Below are 22,977 nucleotides of genomic sequence, written 5' to 3' on the forward strand. Positions count from 1 at the left end.
TTCCCGGTTTGCAGCACTTTAATAATGCGAAGTGATTCACTCTACAGAAGCACTGAAGCAAAGAAAAGCCTCATGGAGCCATACTGAGGGAATGAAAACGTATCTCGTTAATTCAGCCTTCCCCTTTTGTCCTCTTCCTCTCGATCAAAGAAAATTATTTTAAAAATAATTCATTTGGAAACATACATATACAAGGAGTTTGAAATCTGTGTGTGTGTGTGTGTGTGTGTGTGTTTTATTTTTGCATATACAAAACAAAACCCTCTAGAAAACTAGTGAAGCTTTCTGACATCATCAAGTTCTTTTCTGTGAGTCATTAAGTTGCTGAAGCCTAGAAAATCAAATTTAGTTTAGGGCTGCTTGATAATGTAGTAAAACAGTAAATTGTGATTCACCAATTAGTTCATGTAATTAGAAAATCAAAAACAAGCTCTGAGTGGGTGGTGGACACACCTAAGTAAAGTCCATTATCATTGTCATTCTATGTGTTCACTGATTATAATTGTAATAACACCTTTAGGTGATGATACTATGTTCAAATATTTTTGTGAAAGAGAATCCACAAATATCTGTGTTTATAAATTACACAAGTAAATTAATTACTTAGTTCAGTCACTCATTCGTTCACTATCTTTTCCTTCATTATTTTCTTTCCAGGCTCTGTGTTAGGTCTATCTGGGCCTTGCTTGCATGGAATTCTTATTCCCTGGTACTGTGTGTAAATTCCTCAAAGATAGAAAAGTAAATATAAGTTAGAATCCTACAAAAAGGATGGCTTTATAGTAAAATGTAGTCCTTCTGGCTGATTCCTAAATTCCAATGATGTTGTCAGGACACGTATCAGAAATAAGAAACAACCAATTTGAGAATTTTCTTGCTTAGAGGTTTTGCCTGGTTGAGAAGAATTATATGATAGATAAAAATGAGAAAGGAATAGTTTTTAGATTATTTTAAACCAATGTTTCCTATGGCCTCTGTGCACATTTGTGGAAATCTAAGTTGTCTGGCTGTATTTAAAATGTATCTCTCTGTAAATTCAAATTAATACAAGGGTTGGTTGGATGGTTGAAACAATTTGTCACTAAGCACTTCAAAATGTGTCTTACTTTGCTCTTTTCTTAATGCTACTGAGGTACATAGGTATGGTTATATGGTCCAGGGCTTTCCAATAAAGATAATAAAAGGATGATGGGGTTGAATTACCTGAGCTTGAGCCACTAAAGAAAAGGTATTTCTCGGATGATGCAGTCATTTTCATGCTATTTTACTGTTCAAAAATGGAACAATTTTGCTCTGCCATTATCAGTGATTTTTAAGGTCATATTTTAGTGTTCAAACAATATTTTTTAAAAAACAAGAAAATTATTTTCCTCGTAATTGTATCATTGCCCCTAGATGATTTGTTTTTTGTAAACTCACAATACATATTTTGTATTATTACACCTCACTACAAAAAAAAAAAAAAGTCACAGAATTCTAAGGGAAGCAATAATCTTTGATTATTTTTTGTAGCATCTCAGTCATATATTTTAGAATAGCTTGAATTATATTTCACTTGAATGAAAATGCACAATCAGAAATATCAAGAAAATGTGGTTATTTATAGTTAGAACGAAAATTTAACTCCCAAGCAGTATTTAAAATTCAGCTGTCTCCTCCTCAACATATATTTAATAGTTCTCTTCTTATTTTTTCCCTATTTATAGGTCAATGGAACAGAAATTGAATATGAATTTGAAGAAATTACACTGGAGAGGGTAAGAAAATTTTTTTTTAAATCCAGAGCCCTAATCTTGCATTCACATTCTGTTCTACATCTTAATGAGTTGTCTTGTGAAATTATACAATTGTGTTTTATAACCTGGAAGTTTCCCACAGGACTCACAATGAGAATATTAATGAAATGCTCACAGTAGAAAGCATTGAGACAGCAGACCAAATAACAGAATGTTCAGTATGTAAATTTCATTGCCAGGATTTAGAGAAATGAATGGGAAAGAGAAATGTTTGATGAGCTTGTACAGCACTTTGTTCGTAATGGTTTTATTATTAGTGTTTTGGTTATACATTAGATATGTTACAAGACGTTTTCATTTGTGTGACATTGATACTATCATCATAACTGTAGTTACCATGTGTTTCTTATTTGGTTAAAAAAATGTGGTGTAGGCCGGATGCGGTGGCTCAAGCCTGTAATCCCAGCACTTTGGGAGGCCGAGACGGGCGGATCACGAGGTCAGGAGATCGAGACCATCCTGGCTAACACGGTGAAACCCCGTCTCTACTAAAAAATACAAAAAACTAGCCGGGCGAGGTGGCGGGCGCCTGTAGTCCCAGCTACTCAGGAGGCTGAGGCAGGAGAATGGCGTGAACCCGGGAGGCGGAGCTTGCAGTGAGCTGAGATCCGGCCACTGCACTCCAGCTTGCCAACAGAGCGAGACTCCGTCTCAAAAAAAAAAAAAAGTGTGGTGCATTTTAAAACTACTCCCATAGGAAAAAACACAGCAACCCCATAGAGCTCTGCAAATACGCTGGTAGGACCCTGGCAAAGTCCTTTGACAAATTAAGGAAACTGTGCAACGCGACCCTAATATATTTAGATATTTCACAGAACGATAAGAGAAAGGCTAAAGACCATGTAGAAAAAAGTGACCAAAAAGCATTAACAGGACATTCATTAAAAAAGAAAAAGCCAATAAACAAATGAAAAACTGTTCAACCTCGTTAAGAACAAAGGAAGACAATGAGAGCAAACAGGTTTTGCCCGTCCAATTGGCAAAAACTTAAAAGGAATGTGAATATTCAATGCTAGTGAGAGGTTTTGAAAATTAGTACAACCCTACAAGAGCAATTTGGAAACATAGATTAAAAGTCTTTAAAATGAGTATATTTTTTGACCCAGAAATTGTACTTACAGGAATGGACAAATGCACAAAGAATGTGCATATTGACATGGTTTATAATAGTAAGGATTGAAAAACATAGATGTTAAACAATAAAAAAGAATACATGTTTATTATATATTCATATAATAGAAATTATATTAAAATATATTGAAATAGTACTTTAGAATAAATATTTAATTACAAGGATAGAAGATCTACCTAAATTATATCATTAAGTCAAAAATTAAGTTTTAAAATGATATTTAAAATATAATTCAATAAACACAGAGCTATGTAATATAATATATATACATAAACACACTCATAAAGCCTGGAAGGATGTACACCAAATGTTATGCATTTTGGTGACTAACTCCTGTTAAGGATTTTGGGGTAATTTTTAGTTTATCCTTCTTGCTTATATTTATTTCATAAACCTACTATGATAAACACATACCACATTTAGTATAAGGAATAAAAATGTAATTATTTTCACTAAGCTGTCATTCAAGCATAAATGAAGATTCTAGACCTGCACTTTTTATCCTTTTTATCTCCTTTTTAGTTTACTAATCATTCACTTTCCTGAGTCAGAGCATTTCTCATCTTCAGGCAGATTTTTATCAAGTGCGAGTGCTTTTAAACAAACATTTACATTGAAACTTAAGTGTTTGACAGATGGGTTCTTTAAAACTTCCATTATGAACTTGATAAAATTTTAATGGTATCCTAACTGGAGAATAGTGAGGCTTATGGAAAATCAGCTCAAATGAGACCAAAAAAACACACATTTCTCCTAAATCATTAAGTGTCTCTCCAAGACAAGCTATATGATTTATGGAATGCAGTACAACATGAAAATGTGGGGCCTTTCTAAACACAGGACTCAATGCAACTGAACAGGTCTCATGCCCGGGAAGATGAGCCTTCTCCTTTTTCCTCGTCCAACGTACATCACCATCTTGAATAGAACACTGTTTCATTGCCCTGGTATTAGAGGTTAAAAAGTAAAAGCTAACATTGGTATGAGAGAGAACATTCAGTAGGAGTCAGACAACTGTGGGTTCTAGTCTGGATTCTGATTTTACTTGTTTCCTGATGTTCAGCTTGTCAGTTTACCTTGCTGACTTACTGCCTTGGGGTACGTGACCATACTCTGAACTTTGTTCCTGCCATTAACAGCCCCCTCTCCAAAGCCTGTATCAGGCAATATCTTTCTGAACACTTCCTCCCTTCTGTTCATTTATTCTAGTACCTTCTCATTGAAACTTCTTTAGCCCCATTGGAACCTCAGATCATTGATTTCACCATTTCTATCCAGCTTTCATCTTTCTTGTATTACCTGGTCCCTCACTCTAATTCTCCCTCTCATGCACGTTTTTTTCCTCTTCTCTAGCTTTCTGTGCTCATCCAGCAAAACTCCAGTCCAGGTTAGCTTACCCTGGTTAAGCCAACACTTTCCTCTTCACTCCATGCCACTGCCTCAGCAACTGGATATGGCTAGAGAGACACTCACTGATCTCACTTAAAATTTTTAACCACTGATTTTAAGTGAACTCTCAAGACTTCCTAGCAATTCTTACACACTTCTTCAGAAAAAATCACTTTCTCATACTCTGGGACAACAATTTCACACGACAATCCTTATTATATCTCCTCAAATCTCAAGCACTCCCTTCTCTCATCCTCTCTTTCAGCTGTTGACCTGCCTTAATGTGTTTTTGAGAAAATCCAAGTAATCAAATGAAAACCACACTTTCCTACCACCAGGTCTGCTAGTATATTCTCCCATGGCAATGAAGGAAATTTCCTATTACATTCTAAGACCAACTTTTTACTTGTTATTACCACTTATCCGTTGAATGATTTTCCTTCTGCAGTTATCTTCTCTGTCTTCTGCAATATCAAGCCCTATCTTGCTTTTTACTGGGTAACTTTAACACAGACACAGTATAATATCTTTCACCTTAGAAAAAATAAGTAACTATCCACTAACCCTATGTTTTCCTTCCACTGTTACCTCATTATTCTATTTTGCTTTACCAAAAATGTAGGAAAATTGTTTATTTTCTTTAGCGCCCCTTTATTACCTCATTTTTTTTATTTTAACCTGTTTCATGTTCTCATCCCCACAATAGTCATAAATCCATTTATATCAAAGTCATAACTGGTTCCATCTTGCTAAATTGAAGCATCAGTTCTCAGACATAACTGACTTCTTAGCAGGATTTGATGCTTCCCCCTTCCTTAAAGATGTCAATATTTTAACTTCCAGGAGCACTCCCCTGTTCTTTTACTCCCTCAATGGCTGCCCTTTCTCAGCCTCCTTGCTGACTCCTCCTCTAAAGGTTTCAGCACTCCAGATACCCAGTGTACAGACCTCTTCTCCATCTTTTCTTCATTCCCTAGATGGCCTCATCCAGACTCATGCCCTTAGATACCAACTGTCAATTGATGACTCCCAATTCTGAAGCCATGACATCTCCCTGAATGTGAACTTCGAATGTGTATGGCTAACTGTACAGTTGACATCTCTGCTGCTTGATTATTAAGAAAGCCCCTTCCCTGCAGTCCCTCTTCTCAGGGCCAAAGTAACTGCTACCCTAATATCCTTCATCTTGACTAATTGATTCTATCATTTCCCGTGTTATTTATGCCAGAAAAATAATCTAAAAGTCTTGCTCAATTATTCTTTATCCTCAGAATTCATGAGTAAGTCCTGCTTGTGCTACCGTGAAGATTTATTACAAAATCAGTTAAATCTTACCACCTGCTCTGCTGAATCCTAAACCAAACCAATTTCATCCCATGCCTCAACCACCATAATAGCTTCCACTTTTGCCCTGCTGTTCTCCTCCAAGTAACCCGAGTTATCTTTTTTCAAAATATTAATATAAGCCAGACCGTACAATTTATATTCTTAAGACACTCCAAAGGTGATAATTAGCTTCATTATCATTACATACAAGGCATTCTGTAATGTGACACCTGCTCCTCTCTCCAATATTATGTGCTCACCACCAACTCTTCATAAATTTTACTCTAGCCACAATGACCTTGACATTTCTCAAACAAGTCAAGCTTTTCCTAACTCAAGGGCTGTATGTATGTTATTCTAGCTACCTGGAAAATTGTCCTTTATATCTTTACATGGTTTATTCTTTTTATTATTTAAATATCTGCTCAAATATCATCACTTCAGAAAAATCTTCCCTGTTCACTGTAATTAAATTAGTACCATTTCCATCATTCTTTTTTTCCATTTTATTATTACTTAATTGCACTCATCAGTATCTGAATTTTATATTATTTATTTATAGTCTATTTTGTTAAATCTGTCCCTTCCTGTAAATATATGCAGTACATAAAGTCATTTTATATACAAGTTTTCTAGAACAGCATCTGAAATTTAGTATATACTCAGGGAGTGGTTGGCATCTAAATGAAGTAGGCCTCGCTCTATTACTGTAAGGACAGTAACATAGACGCACATGGACTGATTTGAATTCAGGTTTGAATTCTGGCTCTAGCACTTTCTGGTCAAGTAACCTTGAACTACATACTTAACCTCTCTGTACCTCATTTGCCACATCTGAAAATGAGGCTAAACTGTTTATAATTACCCCATAGGGCCGTTGTGATGAATACATGAGTTAATGTAAAGGTTTAGAGCAGCATATATAGTTATTCCTAATATTTTCTTTGGTTAACATGGTAGTTCTCACAAGAATTATTTATAAATATAATTGAGAAAGTTATTAAAGACATAGCATTCCACTTTCAACGAACAACTTAATGTAACAAGAACTTCTTTTGTTTCTGCTTTTTTTTTTCTTTGTTAGATGTCAAATATCCAATGATATATAAGTTATGGTATTTGCTGTGTGCATTTACAGCTTACACTTTTTCTATGTTTAACCCCTGTAACATTTAATTTAAGTAACAATCACATTTAGTAACACTCCTATGAGGTAGATATTGCTAACTCCACTTTACATATTAGGATACTGAGGCTCAAAGATTAAATCACTTGCCAAAAATCATAGTTTTATAAAAGATGGAGTTAGGATTCAGCCCTATGTCCAACAGATACTAGAACCTGAGCTTATTACCACTGAATTAGACTGCTGTCAAAATTAAGCTTGAATATCATTTTCTCCAAAAAGATTTTCTTGGCTTTCCCTTTTGGGCAATATGCCTCTTTGAAAACAACAACAACAGGCGGGGGGACAGTAGCTCAGGACTGTAATCCCAGCACTTTGGGAGGTTAAGGGACTGGATCACGAGATCAGGAGATCAAGACCATCCTGACTAACATGGTGAAACCCCATCTCTATGAAAAATACAAAAATTTAGCCAGACGTAGTGTCAGGCGTCTGCAGTCCCAGCTACTGGAGAGGCTGAGGCAGGAGAATGGCGTGAACCTGGAAGGTGGAGCTTGCAGTGAGCCGAGATCACACCACTGCACTCCAGCCTGGGTGACAGAGCAAGACTCTGTCTCAAAACAGAACAAAACAAAAAACAACACATGAATAGAGGACTTATCACACTAGATGATGAATAAAATCTGTTTCTTCCACTGGTCTATGAATTCTATGATGAAAGAAATTTTCTCATAATGTTCTTTATGTTATCATGATGACATAAAAAGAAAAGAAAAAGCCCTTGGGAGTTTGTAAACAAGTTGACGACTCCTCATGTACAGTAGCATTGTTTAATGCATTAACCACTTGACACACAGAGTGAACTTTATGAATATCTTTTGTACACTTATTTGTCAAGCACTTGCTAAACACAAGTACGGGGTACAGTCCTTGTTTCATAGAATTTTGCAGCTGGTCGAGGACAGAGAAGTAAATGGGCAAAAACTATGAAGATGAGTAGATTGCTCTCAATATGTGGTCAGCATGAAGTAATTTCCTGAGGCATCATAATTGAACTAGTTTATGAAAGGAGAGAAGGAAGGAGCCATGTAAAAGGGAATGGAAGCCAGACATAGTAGCTCATGCTTGAGGTCACAACTACTCAGAAGACTGAGGCAGCAGGATCATTTGAACCCAGTAGTTTGAAACTGCAAAAAACTATAATTGTGTCACTGCACTCCAGTCTGGGCAATAGAATGAGACCCTGTCTTTAAAACATAATTAAAAAAAAAAAAAAAGGTAGTGGAGGAAGTCCTCTTAGATAGGGAGTAGCAGGTGCAAATGTTAACGGGCCCATGGAAAACTAACGTGCTCAATAAAAATTCACAAATATTATACAAATATATTCATTTATGTCTAAATACACACATGCTTGGGTGGTACCTCTGTATTTAATAATTACATTTGCATATATTTCAAATATGCTTAAAATATACACTTATAATTGCACATATGTAAACTTTGCAGTTCAGTTAAGAAATTTATCTATTATCAAAATTATTTAAACTACAAGATTTTAATACAGCTGACTATATAAAAACTGAAATTCTATCAAATATCTACTCGACCCCTGCCTGTTTTTTATTCCTGTCACTATTATTAAAAATAGCTAAAGAGACCTAGAAAAAATGAGGAATTTAGAAACTCAAAAGATTTATATTATTTGAAGTAACAGATCCTTAATTCTATTTGAAATTAGGAATTTTCATAAAGATCAACAATGTGAGATGAAAGAATTTGGTCTAAATAAATCAGACATCTAATGATTTTCTAGTTATTCTGATATCTGGAGAACTGGAGAGGCCACTATTAGACAACTTTAATGGGTCTCTTCTTACCTGGCCGTTCACTAATACTGTTTTTAAAATTCCCACGTTACATACCTTGCATCCTAAACTTGTTTCTTCTACAGGAATTTGCTTGATGCAATAAATCAGTCATTTTTCTTTGTCCTGTAAGTCGTTTTGCTTTGGCATAGGTGGAATAATGACTAACAAAAGTCAGTAATGTACATTTCAGGAAATGGTTCAGATTTTTAAATTTTTTTACTAGTTGCAAAAAGAATCTCTAACTTGTCAGATGAAACATTCAAGTAGTACCACATGGCCATCATTCTGCAGCTGTTGGGAAAGCACTCCAAATGTTTTTTCTTCAGTGAGGGTGGGAGGAATATGAGAGTCAAAGAAGGTAGCTGATAGTCATTTTAGCATCTTTGCAAAACTGTAATCATGCATGCTGCTTAGGGTTATAGAAGCATCATAAATCCATTATCCATGCTCGGTCAACTAACTACTCTTGATACAAATCATGTTGGGGGTATGTAAGCTATTAATTTCATACACGGAAAATGGATAAATTACTCATAGTATGCAAAGACATGGACTGTACTTAGCTGTGTTTGCTAATGTCATAAGAATCCAGGGTGTCAGGAAGGCTTGAGATATCAAAGGTGCCTTTGGCTGAGAGGCTCAGATTGTAATAGTAAAGGAATTTGTGGAATTATACTCTAGGCATCTTTGAATTCTCCCTTCTCTTTTGCATTTTCTCATCCTACAAAACACTAATTACATTATTCTATCATTCCCAATATACTTTTGAATTATTTCCTCCTCCATCAACATTGGCAGAATTTAGCCATTAATTATTTGTCTTAAATAGCATACCTGCATCCTTTCCCAAATCCTGTGTACAGCCAAAGTGATGTCTTTAAAACATGAAAATGGTTATGTCATTTTCATCCTAAAATTTCTCCAAAGGCTCTTTATTGTCTTTAGGATAAGGTTTAAACTCTTTGGTATGTTATTTAAGGTACCCATGGATGCCCTCTTCACCTTGCCAGCCTCATTTCTCTCTCTGAGCCCTAATTCACATTTTGAAGTGCAGTCATTCTGAACTACTTGCAGTTACAGAAATACATTTTTATAATATGTGTGAATTTTAATCAGAGTTTTATTGGTTTTGATTAAAGGTATTACAATAATTTGGGAATAAAAATAAGTTTATAAGAACAGTGGAGGCTGGAACTTGACTACAAGTGGCCCCATACCCAACACATCTGCCCACTAATCTGCACCTAGCATTGAGAGTGTATCTCCAGGGGCAGACCCTTTAGATCACCAGGCTTTGGAGTTTGCAGCCAGCACTGTTAGGGTCAGCCTGAAGTAACATAGGGGACTAGATGGCTGACTAGATATAGCTGGGAGCACCTCTTTCACTGAAATAAACCAAAATATTGAGTAAATCATCACACTTCAAATAGATCTTTTGAAAGAAAACATTGAAAGTTTATAGAGAGGTGACATAGAAACCAAAGTAGAAGAGGGAGGAAGCTGGGAACCCTGCACAGAGTTGACAAACTCCAGAGCCAGTTCCTGGCCCTGAATAGGACCTAAAGAAGGGTATACATTGCTGGTGAAACCCCATGCAGAAATCTAGTCACAAATGAAGAGCCTCAACCCTCTAAAAGCATCCAGAAATGAAGCCAATCAACTATAGTCAATATATGCCACAATTCAACTCTAAAAAACAAAGAATATAAAAACAGGTCAGGTGCAGTGGCTCATACCTGTAATCCCAGCACTTTGGGAGGCCAAGGTGGGTGGATCACTTGAGGTCAGTATTTTGAGACAAGCCTGGCTGACATGCTGAAATCCCATCTGTATTAAAAATACAAAAATTAGCTGGGCATGTTGGTGTGTGCCTGTAATCCCAGCTACTTGGGAGACTGAAGCATGAGAATCACTTAAACCCAGAAGGAGGCGGAGGCTGCAGTGAGCTGACATCGCACCACTGCACTCCATCCTGGGTGACAGAGCAAGACTCTATCTCAAAAAAATAAAAATAAACTCCAAAAGCCTGTCCAAGTGATAGCAATGTCAGATAAAGGAATGCAGCCATCTCCGATGAGAAAGAATCAGTGCATAAACTCTGGCACTTCAAAACTTCAGAGTGTCTCCTTACCTCCAAATATTTGCAACAGCTTCCCAACCATAGTTCCTAATGAGATTGAAATGGCTGAAATGGCAGACATAGAATTCAGAACCTGGATGACAAGGAAACACAACAAGATTCAGGAGAAATCCAAGGAAGCCAGTAAAATATCCAAGAGTTGAAAGATGACAGAGCCATTTTATGAGAGAATCAAACTAAAGTTCTGGAACTGAAAAACTCACTACAGGAATTTCATAGTATAGTTGCAAGCATTAGCAACGTAATAGACCAAGCTGAGGAAAGAATCTCAAGCTCAAAGACTGGTCTTTTGAATCAATGTAGTCAGACAAAAATAAAGAAAAAATATTTTTTAACTGAGCAAAACCTCCAAGAAATATGGGATTATGTAAGGAGAACTAAACTACAACCCATGCTGGTATTCCCAAGAGAGGAGAAAGAGTAAACAACTTGGAAAATGTATTTGAGGATATAATTCATGAACACGTCCCCAATTTCACTAGAGAGGTTGATAGGCAAATTCAAGAAATACAGAAAACCCCTGCAAGATACTATACAAGATGACCATCCCCAAGAAACATAGTCATCAGATTCTCCAAGATTAACATGAAAGAAAAAAAATCTTACAGGCACCTAGATAAAAGGGTCAGGTCACTTACAAAGGAAATTTCATCAAGCTAACAGCAGACTTCTCAGCAGAAACCTTACAAACCAGAAGAGATTGGGGGTCTATTTTCAGCATCCTCAGAGAAAAGACATTCCAACCAAGAATTTCATATGCAGCCAAACTAAGTTTCATATACAAAGGAGAAATACAATCCTTTCCAGACAAGCATAAGGGAATTTGTTACCACCAGACCAGCCATACAAGATGTCCTTGAGGGAGTTCTAAACAGAAATCAAATAATGATACCTGCTACCACAGCAACACACTTAAGTGCGTAGCCATAGACCCTATAGGGCAACCATACAATCAAGTCTACAAAACAACTAACAACAGGATGACAGGATCAAAACATCATATATCTATAGTAACCTTGAATATAAATGGCCTAAACACTCCACTTAAAATGCACGAAGTGGTAAGTTGGATTAAAAAAAAGACCCAAGTGTCTTCAAGACCTGTCTAACATATAATGACAACAACACGCTCAAGGTAAAAGAATGGAGAAAGACCTATCATGCAAATAGAAAACAAAAAAAGAGCAGAGGACACTATTCTTATTTCAGGAAAAAAAAAAAAAAGATTTTAAAATAACAACAAGTCAAAAGTGACAAAGAAGGGCATTATATGACAATGAAGAGTTCAATTCAAAGAGGACTTAACTATCCTAAATATATACATATCTAACATTGGAGCACCCAGATTTGTAAAACGGTTACTTTCAGGTCTATGAAAATACTTAGCCACATAATAATAGTGGGAGACTTCAACATTCCACTGACAGTATTAGATAGATTATCAATGCAGAAAACTAAGAAAGGAATAATGAACTTAAACTAGACACTTGACTTATTGGACCTAATAAACATCTACAGAATGTTCTATCCAACAATGATAGAATACACATTCATCTTGCTTGTACATGGAACATATTCTAAGATCTACATGCTTTATTTGTAAAGCAAGACTCAATAAATGCAAAGAAATAAAAATCATACCAAACATACTCTCAGACCACAGTGCAATAAAAATAGAAATCAAAACCAAGAAGATCTCTCAAACCACACAATTACATAGGACTTAAACAACTTACTCCTGAATGACTTCTGGGTGAATAATAACATTAAGGCAGAAATAACAAATTCTTTGAAATTAATGAAAACAGAGATGTGACTTACTAAAATCTCCAATATTCAGTGAAAGCAGTGTTAAGAGAAAAGTTTATAGCATTAAATGCCTGCATTAAGAAGTTAGAAAGATCTCACATTAACAATGTAACATTACACCTAGAGGATCTAGAAAAACAAGAACAAACTAGCCTCAAAGCTAGCAGAAGAAAAGAAATAACTAAAATCAGAGCAGAAGTGAATAAAATCAAGATGCAAAAATATATACAAAAGATCAGCAAAACCGACAGTTGTTTCTTTAAAAGGATAAACAAGATTTATAGACCACTAGCCAGAATAACGGAAATAAAGAGAAGACTCAAATAAGCACAATCAGAAATGACAAAGATAACATTACAACTGATCTCACAGAAATACAAAAGATCCTCTGAGACTATTGTGATCACCTCTATGCACACAAGCTAGAAAATCTAGAGAAAATGGATAAATTCCTGGAAACATACAACCTCCTAAGATTGAACCAAGAAGAAGTTGAAACCCTACGTAACCCAATAATTAGTTCTGAAACTGAATCGGGGGAAAAAAAAAAGCTAACTGTTCCAAAAAAATCTAGGAAGAGAGACCCCTCCCTAACCCATTCTACAAAGCCAACATCATTCCGATACCCAAATTTGGCAGATACACAACATAAAAGAAAACTTCAAGCCAATATCCCTTATATGAACATAGATACAAAATTTCTCAACAAAATACTAGCAAACTGAATCCAGCAGCACATCCAAAAGGTAATTCACTACAATCAGGTAGGCTTTATTTCTGGGATGTGAGGTTGGCTCCATATATGCAAATCAATAAATGTGATTCATTGCATAAACAGAATTAAAAACAAAATTCATATGATTATCTCAATAGATTTAGAAAATGCTTTGGATAAAATTCAACATCCTTTGTGATAAAAAAATCTCAACCAACTAGGCATCAAAGAAACATACCTCAAAATAATGAGAGCCATCTATGAAAGTCCTATAGTCAACATATGACATGGGCAAAGCTGGAAGCATTCCCATTGAGAACTGGAATAAGACAAGGATGCCCACTCTCACCACTCTTACAACATGGTACTTGAAGTCCTAGCCAAAAGAATCAAGAAGAGAAAGAAATGAAAGGCATCCAAATAGGACAAGAAGTCAAACTGTCTCTCTTTACTGAGAGAATAGAAAACTATGTGTACTGTATATTCTATAAAAGTATAAAATACTATGATTCTCTACCTAGCAAAACCCTAAATACTCCACCAAAAGGCTCCTAGAACTGATGAAGCACTTCAGTAAAGTTTCAAAATATAAAATCAATGTACAAAAGTCAGTAGCACTTATATACAACAATAACATTAAAGCTGAGAGCCAAATAACAATGTAATCCTATTTACAGTAGCCACAAAAAGATTTAAAAACCTAGGAATCCATCTAACCAAAAAGGGGAAAGATCTCTGCAAGGAGAACTGAAACACTGCTGAAAGAAATCAGAGATGACACAAACAAATGGAAAACCATTCCATCCTCATGGAGTGGAAGAATCAGTACCATTGAAATGGTCATACTGACCAAAGTGGTTTACAAATTCAATGCCATTCTTATCACATTACCAACATTATTTTTCACAGAATAAGAAAATACTAATCTAAAATCCATATGTGGCCAGGTGCAGTGGCTCATGCCTGTAACCCCAGCAGTTTGGGAGGCCAAGGCGTGTGGATCACAAGGTTAGGAGTTTGAGACCAGCCTGACCAGCATAGTGAAACCCCATCTCTACTAAACATACAAAATTAGCTGGACGTGGTGGTGTGCACCTGTAATCCCAGCTACTCAGGAGGCTGAGGCAGGAGAATCACTTGAACCTAGAAGGTGGAGGTTGCAGTGAGCCGAGATCGTATCACTGCACTCCAACTTGGGTGACAGAGTGACATTCCATCTTAAATAAATAAGTAAATAAAATTCATATGCAACCAAAAAAGATGCTGAATAGCCTAAGGAATCCTAAGCAAAAAGAACAGAGCTGGAGGTATCACATTACCTGACTTCAGCTACACTACAAGGCTACTGAAACCAAACAGCATAGTACTGGTTCAAAAATAGACACATAGACCAATGAAACAGCATAGAGAACCCAGAAGTAAAGCCACACACCTAAAGCCATCTAATCTTTGACAAAGTCCACAAAAATAAGCAATAGGGAAAGGGTTCTGTATTCAATTAATGGTGCTGGGATAACTGGCTATTCATATGTAGAAGAATGAAACTGGACCTTTTATCGTATACCTTTTATCCTATACCTTTTATCATATACAAAATTTAACTTAAGATGAATTAAAACTTAAATATAAGACCTCAAATTATAAAAATCCTAAAGAAAAACCCAGGAAATACCCTTCTCGACATTGGTATTGGCAAATAATTTATGGCAAAGTCCTCAAAAGGAATTTCAACAAAAACAAAAATTGACAAATGAGACCTAATTAAACTAAAGAGCTTCTGCACATCAAGAGAAACTATCAAGGGAATAATAACCAACTTACAGAATGGGAGAAAATAATCTGCAAACTATACATTGACAAAGGTCTAATATTCAGAATCTACAGGGAATTTAAACAAACAGGCCAAAAAACAAATAACTCCACTTCTCTCAAGAGAAGACATACAAGAAGACAAAAAAAAATGAAAGATTACTCATCATCACTAATCGTCAGAGAAATGCAAATCAAAACCACAGTGAGATACCACCTCATAGCAGTTAGAAAGACTTTTGTTAATAGGTCAAAAAATAATAGATGTTGGCAGGGATGTGGTGAAAAGGGAATGCTTTTACACTGTAGATGGGAATGTAAATTACTTCTGCCCCTGTGAAAAGCAGTTTGGAGACCTCTCAAAGAACTAACAGTTGAACTACCTTTTCACCCAGCAATCCCATTACTAAGTATCTACCCAAAGAATAATAAATCATTCTACCAAAAAGACACATGCATATATTTATCACAGCACTATTCACAATAACAAAGACATGGAATCAACCCAGGTGCCCATTAGTGGTGGATTGAGTAAAGAAAATGTACATACATTCACATGGAATACTACACAGCCATTAAAAAAAATCATATCCTTTGTGGCAACATGGATGCAGCTGGAGGCCATCATCCTGAGCAAACTAATGCAGAAACAGAAAGCCAAATACTGCGTGTTCTCCCTTATAAGTGAGAACTAAACGTTGGATACACATGGACATAAACATGGGAACAATAGATACTGGGGAATATCAGAGGGGATAGGGAGGGAGGGAGGGTTGCAAGGGCTGAAATACATCCTACTTAGGACCATGCTCACTTCCTGGATTACAGGTTTGACTGTACTCCAAACCTCAGTGTCACACAATAACAAACCTGCACATGTACCCCTGGAATCTACAATAGAAGCTGGAAAAAAAATTATAATTTGCAAAATTCCAAGGAAAAATCAGAAATATCAAATTTAGAAGATTTTTTATAATAAAACAAAAAGTAAATAAAAATAAAAATGGTAGAAAGAAGCACAGTCTTTGAACTCAGACCTTGTTTAGAATCTAGAATCAGCCACTTTCTGAATGACCATGAGTTACTTAACCTATGAAAGCCTCAGTTTTCTCTGTAATGAATAGGATACTACTATCTCCTTCATAGCATTGTGGTAAAAAAAAAAAAAAATAGCAATAACATATGAATGCCTAAAAGAGTTCCTGGAACTAGATACTAGATTATTAATATTGTTGGCTATTATAACATTTATACACAAGCATTTGTCTACCCCCTCTTTCTAAAGATGACATTGTTGGTATAACTTTAGGCTATGATTATTTGACTATGTCAAAAGGCAAATATATGCTTCTGCTTTGTGTGCGTGTATATGTGTGTGCACATATGTGACTATATTTGTGGTTAATGGTAAGCTTTTTAAGTGATCTCTGAAATGTGTGTATGCCCAATTATTAATGTATTTTTAAGTATGTTAAGTATATAAGTGGAATCTGCCCTTGATTTACAACGATAATTTTTTTCTAGAATAACCTAGCACCCTTTGCAACGTTTTTTTTTTTCCTTTGTTAACTCATGAGAACTTAGTTCCAGGCTAGATAAGAAATTACAGTGTTCTATTTTCAATAGTTTGAGACTGTGATATTTTGTTCTGATACCTTCTTAAAATATTTTATTTTCATGATTCTCTATTTCTAATCTCTGCATATAAAATACTAAACAGCTAGTGTTTTGTCTGTGCATTAAAAGCACCTCTTCTTTTTAAAGAACATCCTCCTCCTTTTAGGGAACTGCCCTTCTCCTCTTTCCAACCCCATGATTCTGATAAAGAATGCAGTCATAGCACCCCTGGTCACACAGTTGATTGATCTATAGCTGCTCATTGGAATAACATGGTTAGCTAGTAAGAAATAATACTGATAATTAGACCAAATGAATCTCAACTAAACCCAATGAATCTGAACCTCTGGGGCTGGAGCATGGAAAATCTTTAGTTTTAGAACTGTCTGAGTGGTCACATGCACAGTTTAGAAGCTGGCACCTCAGCCAAATCAAGCCAAGCAGATTGTTTCTCAGGATTTTCTACAGTGAAGTATGGGGGCAGAGAGGGGCCAGCATTCCCACTGTGTAGTAAAGTGTGAGGTAGAAGACAGAAAAATGGCTACCATGTGGACTTTCTGCCATATGAAGTAATGTCATCTGAAATAATGAGCCTTCCTGCAGAGAAAGCTAGAGACTGGAGATGAGAGGGAAAGAAGGAGAGAGAGAAAACTGGCAACTTCCAATTCCCATGTTATAACTGTCCCAAGGACCCAATCAGAAACCACCACCCTCTTTCCTATGTATACATGAGCCTTCCCGTAAATTCCTCTTATATCCAAGTACCTCAAATCAGGGATGTACACCTTGCCAAAAAGTGGGGCTTTGTACAAATGTATCTTGAAGTTGTACTTCAGGCATCACTATTCTGAAGTTGTCAGATAGGTCATGTCCTAGGGTCATATTGCCACAGCCTGTTCTCAAAATAAATGTTGCATTGCTTAGATTCTTCACACTTTCTAAATTTTTTTCTAATTTTTGGCTTTGATTTCTGTGGGTACATAGTAGGTGTATATATTTATGGGGTACATGAGATGTATTGATACAGGCATGCAGTGTGTAATATCATGTATCATGTAAAATGTAGTATCCATCCCTCAAGCATTTGTCCTTTGTGTTTCAAACAATCCAATTATACTTTTTTGCTCTTTTAAAATGTACAATTAAATTATTATTTAGATCTTTTCTAAATCTAATCATGTCTTTCACCATGGAGGTAAGATGATAAAGCAAAGCTCTCCAGTAGAACAACATTAGCAGATTGCTGTAAACCTTAATACCCCAAAGCTTACACATACAGTCTCCTTTAACTCATTACTATGTCCTAACTTCCAAGAACAAAAGAGCAATTTTCTTAAAGTGGCAGGCAAAAAGAATGACAAGGAACAGGTCTGTGATTTTAGGTCTCCACTGCCTGGAAACCTTTCTGATTTGGAAACAAGCAGGCTTCTGTGTGTGCAAAGTGCTTTTGCAGTGTTAACTATTTGAGTCAGATGTCAGAGAAAAAAATTGTGTGTGTTAGAAATATAGTTTACAGACATTCGGAGGGGCATTAATCTAACTTTTCTTTAGATGTAAGCATCAAAGTCTCAGGAATGAGAAGCACCTAGTAAACATACCTCAAAGGGCTGAGTTAGATGAATCGGCACAAAATGCATTTAGCTGAAATTCAGCTGCTGACTCCAGCCTTCTCCATTTTTCTCTGTAAGTGCTCTGCTGAGTTATTGCCTTTCTCTCACCTCACAAACCCTCTGCCACCAGATTATTAACAAGTGCTCTCTTCCAGTTCATTAGTCCAAGTCTTACTGCCCTCACATCATCTAAACTGACCAATATATTTTCTTCTGTGAATCACTTGTTACAATATTACCCCATCTTTCTTTGACATAGCCCCTGGTTATTACCAGCACATCTAATGCTAGGACAGTCATGTACCACATAACAACATTTTGATCAATGACAAACTGCCTATATGACAGTGGTCCTATAAGATTATAATACCCTATTTGTACTGTACCTTTTCTATATTTGAATATACAAATATTTACTATTGTGTTGCAATTGTCTATAATATTCAGTATTAACATATTGATTGTATTGGTTTGTAGCCTAAGAGCAATGGTCTGTAACATACAGCCTAGGCTATACCATCTACGTTAGCTTAAGTACATTCTATGGTGTTCGCACAATGATGAAATTGCCTAACAATCTATTTCTCAGAACATATCTCTGTCATTAAGCAACACATGACTGTATAAGGGTACTTTTAAAACTAACAGCTTTTAGACAAAATCTGCAATGGAAAGACTTGCACAGAAATGGCAAGACTCTATGCCCAAGTAGAATGTTCTAATCAAAGTAGATTTATTTCCATAATTTGTGAAAACAAGGTGTGGGTGGCTGAGATTTGGCAAGAAAATATCTAACTCAGGGGTATGAGTTTAGGATTCTGATGGAGTTACTGAATTCAGATGGAGTTACCGGATTCTGAGAATATTGGAAATAACAAAGATCCAGGGAATACACAAAGAGGTCTAACATCTGAATAATATCTGGATCACTAGATTATAGGTCTTCAGAAATGGTAAAAGCTGGGAATTTTGCTATTTGCAACTGAACGAATCATAACAGCTTTGGCTTTATTTTTCTGTAGCTTAACACTCAGGCTGGCAGACAATATAACCTCAGTCATTCCTAGTGCTTTCCCAACTACTTCAGCCATCTCCAGAATTGTCCCGCAGTTCTATGTCTTTACACAGTGACAAGACAGCCCACACATTGTTTGGTGTATCCTCACAAGTAACTGCTATGATAGGCATTGCCCTTCTCTGAGTTGTTTCTTTCAATAGTGGACTTTTGTTGGTTATCTCCTCATGTTATTCTTCCTACCCCTTCCTAATTATCCCTAGATTTTGATTCAGACAAACCCTGGGCTTTGCTGGAAGCTGACATGACTCCAAATTGCAAGGGTGGGTTTTTATTGATTTAGGCCAATTGATACCCTGGCTTCCATTAGTGGTGGATATGCAACCCAATCCAGTACAATCAGAGCAAATTCCATGATTCTTACTTAGAATTTTGAGGCAGAAGCCCACCGTTCTCCATGAGCACAAAGTAAGGAACCGTATATCTGAAATAGTAGCTTGAAGCTGTTTTGTGACCGTAGGGGTTTCCATCTTTAGAATGAAACCAGAATTTTAGATAGCAGAATAGATAAATGGGGGTAAGAAAACAGTCTTGGTGACATCTACAGACCATAAATCAAACCATCTTTGAAACTCTCCTTCTGAATCTTTATTACAGAAATCTACTAATACACTTCATTAGCCAGTTTGCATTGGTGCTTTTGTCACATGAAAGTAAACAACAAAACCCTATGATATAGCATGAAATAGGTCATGAAAATGTTTAGGAAACTGCATAGGGCCCCAACTTCTTCCACATGCTTTAAAATGTCCATCTCTGACAGATATTTTCTCCCCTTTCTCAGTCAACATAATCTTCCCCACCCTACCCACCCCCGATTTTGGAAACCTCACTCTTGTTCTCTTCTTCATCAAGACTTTATGCTTTTGTAGAGAATTCCTGTTCTCCCTGATACCTTCTCTCCAAACCCTTTAGTTTTCTAATGCGTTTATTAGGTTTTGAAAACAAAAGCAGGGCAATCTTTGCAGGCTACTTCTGAGTTCAACCCTGCTTCTCCCTGCTTCCTCCTATGATGAATACCTGCTTCAATGGGAAGAAAAGAAAAGGAAAAACACAGAGAGAAGTCATAAAAACACTAGTAGCTCAAAATAGAGCCTAGTTACACAGAGATGCACATTAGGAAAAACTGAGAGTTATTTCAAGCATTTGAGCAATTGTTAGAATTCATGAGTTTACAAGCTTATATTTTATTCATTTACCTTGATGTTGATGAGCCTGATACATTTTAAACTCTCAGATTATCTATCCTTTGAAGAAAAGGAATGTATGTATTATGAAAACGCATTAAAACCTGTCTGGTGAATTACGTGGTTTTAAAATTTAAGATGTTTGGTCTATATAGACTTAAATTAAAAATGCACATGTAGTCATTTAGAAAAATGTCACCTTGGATTTAACTTAATGTTACTAATCAGTTTTATTGACTCTAAAATTGCTCTTCAGTCTATTACCATTTTTAGCTGACCAACTTCTTCTCATTATTAAAAACCCAGCTAATATGTTATCTCCCCTGAAAAGTCTTGTCAAGTATCCCCATTCAGAGTTAACTTGTCCCTTCTCTTCATTACTTCAAGGCTTTCTTCTTATCATGTGTTCACATGTGCCTACCTTTTATATACTGACTAAAAAATGAGTGTCATGTTTCATTTGCCTTATATTCCAAGCACCTGGCACAAGGTAGATGCTCAATGTTGAAACTGAAATTCTACAAAGAATTTCACTGTATCAGTCAAGATAGATTACTCAAAAATCTCAATGACCTACCAGATTACAAGTTTATATCTTATCCTATTTTAGTCTTCCAAGGACAGAGACTCACTGTATTAGAGTCTCCAGAGAAAAAGAACCAATAGGATATACCCATATCTATATCTATATCTATATCTATATCTATATCTATGAGGGGATTTAGTATGAGAATTGGCTTATGTAATTATGGAGGATGAGAATTAACACAATCTGCCATCTGCAAGCCAGAGAATTAAGAAAGTCAGTGGTACAATTAACTCAGTCTGATGCCAAACACCTGAGAAGAGGGGACAACAAGAGGCAGTATCCATATAAAATTATAGAAACCAAAGTTCTGAAAACCTGGAGCTCTGTGTCCCAAGGTAGGAGGAGATAATGGTTGTCCCATCTCCAGAAGAGAGCAAGTTTGTCCTTCCTCTGCCTTTCTGTTCTATCTGGGGCCTCAACAGATTGGATGACTCCTATCCACATTGGTGAGGGAGAACTTCTTTACTCAGTCTACTAATTCAAATGATAATCTATTCCAGAGCCACCCTCACAGACACACCAGAAGCAATATTATTATCAGCCATTTGGGTATCCCTTAAGCCAGTCAAGATGACACATAGCATTAATCATCACACTGACCAAGACTTCATCTTGATGTGTTCATATTTGTAATCACAGTCTGGATTTTAAATTTATCTGTGGCAATGACACACAATGCTTTATTCACATTTTACTGGCCAGAAAGCCAGTCACCGTTTTGTTTTTTTTTTAGATGGAGTCTCACTCTGTCTCCAGGCTGGAGTACAGTGGAACAATCTTGGCTCACTGCAACCTCCGCCTCCTGGGTTCAAACAATTCTCCTGTCTCGGTCTCCCAAATAGCTGGGACTACAGGCATGTGCCACCACATGCAGCTAATTTTTGTATTTATAGTAGAGATAGGGTTTCACCATGTTGGCCAGGATGGTCTCGATCTCTTGACCTCATGATCCACCCACCTCAGCCTCCCAAAGTGCTGGGATTACAAGGGTGAGCCACCATACCCGACCAGCAAGTCACCAGATATATTTGAGGTGCAATAAAAATAACCAACACGAAAGTTAAATATACAAATTCCAGGTTGAAAACAATGGAATCAGTACTGTTCTTTTCTTAGAATCACTGAATTATGATTAGAAAACTAAAGTTTCCAGAGATTATTGACTTGCTTAAGATCATAAGACAATACAGGTGTTCCTTTCTTCTTCGATACATTTCCTCTTTAAAAGCTAGCTCCTACCTTCAAGAATTTCACATTCTATTGATTAAAAAAAAAAAACTTGGCTGGGCGCGGTGGCTCAAGCCTGTAATCCCAGCACTTTGGGAGGCCGAGACGGGCGGATCACGAGGTCAGGAGATCGAGACCATCCTGGCTAACACTGTGAAACCCCGTCTCTACTAAAAAATACAAAAAAAAACTAGCCGGGCGAGGTGGCGGGCGCCTGCAGTCCCAGCTACTTGGGAGGCTGAGGCAGGAGAATGGCGTAAACCCGGGAGGCGGAGCCTGCAGTGAGCTGAGATCCGGCCACGGCACTCCAGGCCGGGCGACAGAGAAAAAAAAAAAAAAAAAAAAAAAAAAAAAAACTTGTTGGTATCTTAATATACAAACCTATGAACTAAAACATGGCTCAATAAAACTAATGTTAGTAAGCAGGTTTATCACTACACAATGATGAGCCTCTAGTAGTTAAATAATTTTTTTGAGGATACACCTGCAGCCACTAATAGAATGTTAACTAACTTGGCTCCTGTTCACTTTGATTTTAGCTGAACCAAAGGAAAATCTGGAG

The 22,977-nt window shown here is 36.5% G+C and overlaps 1 protein-coding gene across 8 annotated transcripts in view; it reads left to right on the top strand.

The window, feature by feature from the left end:
- Window positions 1-22,977, top strand: part of DLG2 (discs, large homolog 2 (Drosophila)) — a 2,293,993-nt gene that overhangs the window by 1,545,250 nt on the left and 725,766 nt on the right. For all 8 annotated transcript variants that reach the window (XM_011938528.1, XM_011938530.1, XM_011938531.1 and 5 more), the window contains one exon: window positions 1,707-1,757. In XM_011938528.1, coding sequence (XP_011793918.1) covers window positions 1,707-1,757 — 51 coding nt within the window. The remainder of the gene's footprint in view (window positions 1-1,706; window positions 1,758-22,977) is intronic.

The sequence above is a fragment of the Colobus angolensis genome, unplaced genomic scaffold (assembly GCF_000951035.1).
Source record: "Colobus angolensis palliatus isolate OR3802 unplaced genomic scaffold, Cang.pa_1.0 Scaffold174, whole genome shotgun sequence".
Classification (NCBI taxonomy): domain Eukaryota; kingdom Metazoa; phylum Chordata; class Mammalia; order Primates; family Cercopithecidae; genus Colobus; species Colobus angolensis.